Raw genomic sequence first — 7,906 nt, 5'->3', positions numbered from 1 at the left:
TCTTCTTTCTATTGCATAAGAATATTGTATTACAGGCGGTCCCCGGGTTACAAACAAGATAGGGACTGTAGGCTTGTTCTTAAATTGAATCTGTTTGTAAGTTGGAACCGGTACATTTTTTAAGTGTAGCTCCAGCCAAAAATCTATTTTTAAGCTTTTTGGATAGCATAGGGAAGGGTTATCACCCCTGTAAGATTTGTTTTGCTGTCTGTGTCCCTGTTCAGAAGATTTCACCTCAATTTCTGTCCCAATGACAATTGGATTTTGAAAATTTTGGATTATTAGGGAAACAAGGATTGGTGATAAAGCATCAGCGGAGACACCTTTTTCCCAAATTAACTCTTACAGGAGAAAATTTCCCTTCCTAGGGGTAGATTTCATCTCACTTCCTGTTGTCTCTCTCTGTTTGTAAGTAGGGGTCGTTTGTAAGTTGGATGCTTGTAAGTAGGGGACCGCCTGTATACTGTATAAGAATATTGTACTGTATAAGAATATTGTTTAGAGCTTATATTATTGTTGTACATTGCAAAAGAGTCTTGTAAGGTAAGACAAGTTGTTTGTAACCAAATTAAGAATGGGTAAGGGAGAAAGTAAAGAATACCCCCCACCTAATCCCATAAAGACATGTAAAGACTATGTGGTCAGAGTATGCAAAACGGATTATTATTTGATAAATCCTTTCATAGACGATTTGGCTGGATAAACTCAAAGTATGTGCAGTAGCTCACCCTTCCCACGCACAGGCGCAAATGACCAATTCCATATGGATATGGTACACAGGGGACCCTGAGTGGGACATAAAGTACATGAAGGAAACAGGGACCCCCCCACCACTCCAATAGGCCAAGAGGAAGCTACCTCTTCAGCAGATACGATCCTTGATAGTGAGTGACTTTGTCACTGGAACTGTACTTTTGCAGCATTCAGTGAACGACTATCTTGACTGCATTGAGTGCTTCCGGAGCTCCGAAAGAATTCTACTGATTGCCCAGATCTAAGTAGAATTAACCCTTACAATAACTTTAACATGAACAATAGGCTGAGTTTACAAAAAGAAACAAAAACATAAGAGAAATACACCAGGGGTCTGGATAAGGAGAGCCAGGACATGAGATGGAGGGAGAACCCAGTTTGGGATATTATAATCTGAAAACCCTCCTCCTTCAGAGAAGCCTATCCTGCCCACACCTAACAACTGAACTTTTAATTTCTCCATCAGCCCATCCCCCACAGCTATTACCCTTTTGTATCTCTTGACCCTCCCTCTTAGATTGTAAGCTCTAACGATCAGGGCTGTCAGGTCACCTGTATCCAGGTGACAGATGCACCCCGTTGGGATCAGGAGTGCACCGCAAGGTAGTGGACCCTACGGCTGACTGCTGCGGATTGAATCCTGGGAGGTTCAGGAAGCAGGTCTACTGGATCACTGACACAGATCCCACTGGGAGCTAGAGCATAGATTCCCCAGGGTGCGGAGTCTAAGAGCCAGCAGGTGTTCACCAGAGCCTTTAATGGTAAGGATGGACTGCGCTGCAGTCTGGCTCCAGGTCGCGGCCCCCAGGGTTTTACAGCTCACGCTCACGGTAGACTACAGGAGAAGAGGAAGGAGGCAGCAGGCTGGAACAACAAGGAAAGTAAGGGACAAGCCAAGGTCGGGGCCACAAGCAGACAAGGACAACAGAGTACACGCCAAGGTTCAGGGTCACAGGCAAACAGGGATGGTCGGGAACACGCCAAAGGTCAGCGTCACGAGCAGACAGGAATAGTTAAGAACAGGCCAAAGTCGGTAACTGGAATCAGATGTAGGAAACACAGCAAGTACACACAGAGGCTAACACACAATGGTTGATCAGCACTGCTGGCTTGCGGTGCACAGGTTAATATAGGGTTCCCTGATAGGGCCTGGGGTGGGGCCATGCTTAGAGGAGAGGTTACAAAAGCAGTCAGGTGAGGGTCAGCTGGTCTCTAGAGATGAACACATGGAGACAGGTATGCTGATCGACAAACTCTATTGCATAACCATGACAAGGGCCCTCTGATTCCTTCTGTATTGAATTGTCTGCTCTCGTGTTATAAAGTGTTGTGCAAACTGTTGACACAATATAAATCTTGTAAGATAATAATAATCATTAATAATAAATGCCTTATTAAAAAATTAGTTTCTTCTTTTTCATCCTTTGGTGAATCTCAGTGCTGCTGATCAGTGTTAGGATTGCATAACTAAATGTCTACACATTAGACCCCATGATCAGTCAATGGCAACCTTGTTTTTGGAAGATACAATAGGTCAATATTTTAGAGCCAGCTAGTTTTATAACTACAGTAAAACCTTGGATTGCGAGCATAATTCGTTCCGGAAACATGCTTGTAATCCAAAGCACTTGTATATCAAAGCGAATTTCCCCATAAGAAATGATGGAAACTCAAATGATTCGTTCCACAACCATTTATTCATAAATCCTTCAGTTTATAGTCCATTTAAAAAGATTATAGCAATGTGATAGGTTGTGTAACCATAAAATGTCCATCCACAAATGGAAGCCTCCACAAGGGGAATAAAAGCAAAATCAAGCAGGAGTATAATAGAGAAGAGAGGCGCCTCTAGGTGTAGCAATCTGCTTACATTTAATGAAGGTACAACATTTAGCAACTCACATGGTTGATAATTAAAAGAGGCACATCTAAGTATGCTGGCATCTGGGGTAAAGGTGTCTGCAATCATGACCGGGAAGACTACCCTGCAGTAGAGCGATCTGAAAGCGAGGCTTGAACAGCTTGTGGAGCGCAGCGTGGAAGGGACAACGTCAATGGTGGTGTGGAGGACGGTCTATGTGGACATCTTTACCTCGGATGCCTGCATACTTAGATGTGCCTGTTTTAATCATCAACCATGTGAGCTTCTAAATGTTGTACCTTCATTAAATGTAACTGTATTGGTACACTTAGAGGCGCCTCTCTTCTCTTTTATACTCAGTTGTGACATGACGCGACTTGTTTATCAAGAAATAGCGTGTATATCAAGTCAAAATGTATTAAAAAATGTTGCTTGTCTTGCAAAACGCTCTAAAACCAAGGTTTTACTGTATTGTAATTTTTAGCATCTATTAATGTAAAGGTGTCTGATAGAAAAGGGGGTGGGAGTTCCATATTTAGCTATAGGTCCACTTTAACAAATCTGATGGCTAACTCTCCCTCATTTAGAAGAACAGTCCCTTTTTTGGAACCCAATCCTTCTGTCCCTCTTTTCCCTTCCTTTGTCCCTCTGATGTATAGATATTTATACATCTGCACTACTTAACTAACATCAATTGTTATGCTGCACTAAACTTTTCACCTAAAGTAGTGGTGAAAAGAACACTTGCAAGTTTAAAGTGATATTAGAGGTAAAAATGTTTTTTTTTTTAAATATCAAACATGTTATACTTACCTGCTCTGTGTAATGGTTTTGTACAGAGCAGCCCAGATTCTCCTCTTGTCGGGTCCCTTGCCGGAACTTCTGGTTCCCCCTCTTCTCTGAATGCCCCTATAGCAAGCCGCCTCTTGCTATAGGGGAACTCGTGCGTGCTCTCTCCCAAGCCCTGCTCTGTCCTCATTGGCTGTTATTTACAGCAGCGGGAGCCAATGGCTCCCACTGCTGTCTCTCAGCCAATGAGGAAGCAGAGCAGCTGCTCCCATGCACATCCCTGGATCACGATTGGGCTCAGGTAGGTATTAGGGGGGCTTAGGGGAACTGCACACTGAAGGTTTATTACCTTCATCCATAGAATGGATGATAGTAAAAAACCTTCAGCCTTTAGAATCACTTTGAGCATTTTTGTTTATTTTTGCATATTCATTTTTCCCGGGTTTGAGACTGGCAAGAGTGTGACTTTTGCCCTAATACTTACAGTACCTCTTTATTATCCCAGAACGTTTGGTGGTCGATAAATCTGTACTTCTTTTTTATTGTGTACTTTGTATGTAGCAGCCCTGCCATATGCAGGAATGTCTGTACTTTAAATTTAGTATTACTGGGCTGTACTTTCTGAATGGTGGCTGCAGGACGAGGGGAGCAGATCGATGGTTTCCAGTTAGGAGTATCCTGCAGATAAACTTTGGTGTGGTGGGAGTCCTAGTGGGCCGGGCACAAGCCGCTACCAGTAGACCCTACAAGAAGTCTGAACTGCTTACTTTGCAAATTATTGTCTCGGCTTATAGATACACCAAGTACAGTTTGTGAGACTGAAGTCATTTCCTCCATTTGTGTTTGTTTGCGGAGGGAACCCTTTTGAAGCTACTACTGTAGGTATCCTGTACACCCTAATCCTCCCTCCACTATTGAGCAAAAATTGACAAAGTTGAAGTCCCTTTATTGGTTACTGCTGATTGGTCGGTGAATGAACTGTTTTGCCTACACAGGTTAGGAGATTTCCGTATAACAGCTCCTTCGGGGGGATCTCATATGTAATGTATATTAAACTTGTTTTGTGATCTTCACCCAAAATTGATACTTCGGTTTCGTGTCTTTGCCAGGTAGTCAAACCAGTCTGTTTTTCAATTGGCGGATCTATTCATATTCATATTCTCATATTGACCATGACTTTTGTGTATCCATGTGACCCGTTTGTCTGGGGTTCTCTACAAAATACAATAAACAAATAATTAGGGTATCTAGCGACAAAGTAATTACAGTATCAGGGCTCATTTACATTTGCTTCAAAACAAGGCTTCGGACACACTTTGCTCTCTGAATGTCAGTCAAAGCTCCTGTCACCAGTGCCGGTACAAGGGGTGGGCAGAGAGGGCACTTGCCCTGAGCGCAGTGTTAATTTGTGTGAAAAGGGGGCGCTGGGAGCTTCAGATGATTCTCCTGCCTGGCAGACGGAAGTGGCTGTTATTCTCCTCCTACTCTGTTCTAGCCGCTTCACCTATGGGATAACTGCATTGTCTTGCTCTCCTTCCCGTTGTTTGTTTAAGATAAGTTATTTTCACTTTGCTCCTCAATTCATTTCACCCCCTTCATCCCCCCTCCCCCGTCTGCTCAATTCTCCCAGTACAATCCTGCAATTAAACTGTCTGCTCATCTCCTCATTCACCTTTTCTCTTCTGTTTTTCTTATGATCTCTGCTCTCCCCACAGCAAACTTCACTGCAGCCTCCCGATCTCAGTGCTGGACATGCTACAGGCACCCTTTCCATTACAGCTTACTTTTTAGCTTTTCCTATTCTGGAACTATCCTGTGACCATCATTCACCTTGCACATTCTGTGCAGCTATTTACTCTGCTCTTTATTAACACTGCAGGGGCGCATTCACTCTACTGCAGTAACTGGCTTATTTTCACACTGGAAAAGCCAGTCACTGCAATGGCATATATAGAATACAATTGTTTATTTGTGCCCCATTTCCAGAATAATGCCCCCCAGACAGATAAAATGCAGACATGCTGAACAGGCCCTTACTACCCCACCGCCTTCATGTTTTCACTCTTTCCTTATCCCCGATTCCACTTTTTTTTTCTATTTATAATTCAAATGTTATCACCCAGGGACCAGTTCACACTAGTAGCGGTGCAAATTTGCTGCCAATCCGCACTACATCGAATTCGCAAACCTGTTCATGCAAACTGATTACGCAGTAATATTACCCCCTCACCACCTGTCAAACACCAGCAATGATAGACACACATGGTATCAAGCCCTTTCAGGCCCCTTCCTCCCTCAGTCCCGGTCCACAATGGTGTGATGCGGGAAACCATAAAAATTCAGTGCCGGTTCCCGCATTTCAGACTGATTCACACTGACATCTGTGAACCACTGGGGGTTTCAATGTTCAGTTGCTGACACCCCCAGATTGGTTCGCAGATCGCAGTGCGAACTGTAAAATGGTGCAGGAATCGGATCGCATAGTTGTGAGCACCCATGTGATCCAATTCCAGTGCGGACCAAAAAAAGGGTTCTGCTCTATTTTGGTGCGAATACAATGCAATTTCAGACATACAAACTGTATGGCTGAATTCACATTGCACAGACATCGCATATGTGATGTGCACAGCAATGCAGAGCAAATTACATGCGATATCTGGCATCAAACCAGTGTGAACCCAACCTCAGAGCCCCACTACAGTCTTTTAGTTCCATGCACCTTCAGAGCCCAGCTTCCCAAACCCACTGAAATAGTTGCCAATCAGTCCCCCTTTAACTGATAGTGACACTGCAGCATTTTTTTCCTTTCATTGCAGTAAGAAACTCCCTACAATTTTTTAGTTCTAACTTTTCTTTTGGCAGACTCATCGATAATATCTTCGTACGACAAAGTATTTAAAAGTTCTGACTCAATGGCAAGTAAAGGCTGCGGACATACCACAGGAGGTGGACAGAGGCTGTGGACATGATAGTGTCCTCCTCCCCCCCTCACAGTAGCTTCTCTGTCCACCATCATATTACTTCTCCACATCATCAGTGTGCTGTGTCCTCCTCCTGTGCCCCTTTCACCTCTCCACAGGTCAGGGCAGCACAGTGCTGCCCTGACCTGTGGAGAGGTGAAAGGGGCACAGGAGGACACAGCACACTGATGAATGATGTGGACTGGAGAAGTAATATGATGGACATCAGTCTCTGTCCCCTGCATGGCATGGCTTCTGCCTCCCGGGGCTCCCAGTAACATCCTCCTCTCTCTCTGTCCCCTTTTTTACTATGGATATCCCCCCAGCTTCACTCTCCTCCTCCCCAGTGTCCTCCTCACCGTCACCGGCTGCTCGGCTCCTCCGGGGCTTCACCTATGACGAGTGCACTGCACAATCGCCGGCCGCCGTGGTCTAGACTCTCAATCTTTTAAAAAATGGCGCCAGGCGGCACAATCACGTTACGAGCTTTCCTGAGCCCGGCCGGCTTCGGAACGGCGCATGCGCAGTTGTGTGATTGGCTCGCGGCCATCTTTTTTACGGGCACCGGTGCCCGTAACGGACTTTGATGGGCAGCCCCAAGGGGGGCGGCCGCGAAAGCTGAGAAATCGGCGCAGGAGCGGCGCCGCCCCTGCACCACTGCCGTCCCGAGGTCTGGCCTCGGTAGCCTTGTGGGAAATCCGGCCCTGACCTTGTCCCGGCACTGCCTGTTACTAAATAAAATGGTTAGCTTACAGTCCTGTATACACCTTGCTTTTGCTTTGCTTCGGCTTTGCTTTAAAAATGATACCCCATGTAGCTTTAGTGGATCTTCAAAGTGTCTTCAAAGCCTCCACGGAAGTCTATGGCAAAGCTCACTCGAAGCACCATTGAAGCCCCACCGAAGCATCAAAAACACATAAAAAAAAAGCATGTTGAAGTGGAAGGCACTTGTGTGTTGAAGCCGAAGCAAGTGTAAATGAGCCCTTAATGAAGAATTTCACTTCTTATTCCTCACATCAGCATCAAATCCTGGTGTTTCTGAGTTTCCAGGAAGCACAGAAGCAGTGTCCAGACCCACTGCCAGCAGCCTGTCTATGACAGGCTGATATATATACAGCAGCTAGATGTTGAACTGAGTGGTATTTCTGTATTTGGGGCAAATGTTCTGAATGCGTAAAGCCAAATACTACCCAGTACAGTCGAGCGTCTAGCTCCCATGTTTTCAAACTGTCAAGGATTTTCACAGGCTGCTGGCAGTGGAGCTGGACACTACTCAGTACTCTATCCTGGAATAAATAGGTAACAGCAAAAGTTAGTACAATCTATCCCACTGAATATCCATTTGTGTGATTAATTCTAAATAGGCTTTTATCCTTTAGCTGCTGCCAACGTAACCATTACATCAGCAGCAGTGCCAGCATTTAAAGTTTAAAGTGATTCTAAACCTTTCTTAAAAAAATAACAAACATGTCATACTTACCTGCTCTATGCAGTGGTTTTGCACAGGGCAGCTCCGATCGTCCTTTTCTTGGGTCCCCAACTG

The 7,906-nt window shown here is 44.8% G+C and overlaps 1 protein-coding gene across 1 annotated transcript in view; it reads right to left on the bottom strand.

Annotated features, from left to right (window-relative positions):
• Window positions 1–1,022: 1,022 nt before the first annotated feature.
• LOC141147982 (tyrosine-protein phosphatase non-receptor type substrate 1-like) overlaps window positions 1,023–7,906 on the bottom strand; it is a 122,545-nt gene continuing 115,661 nt past the window's right edge. Inside the window, exon 6 of the mRNA XM_073635138.1 lies at window positions 1,023–1,039. Coding sequence (XP_073491239.1) covers window positions 1,023–1,039 — 17 coding nt within the window. The remainder of the gene's footprint in view (window positions 1,040–7,906) is intronic.

Source organism: Aquarana catesbeiana, linkage group LG06 (genome assembly GCF_042186555.1).
Source record: "Aquarana catesbeiana isolate 2022-GZ linkage group LG06, ASM4218655v1, whole genome shotgun sequence".
Taxonomy (NCBI): Eukaryota; Metazoa; Chordata; class Amphibia; order Anura; family Ranidae; genus Aquarana; species Aquarana catesbeiana.
This window is presented reverse-complemented; position numbering and strand designations above follow the sequence as displayed.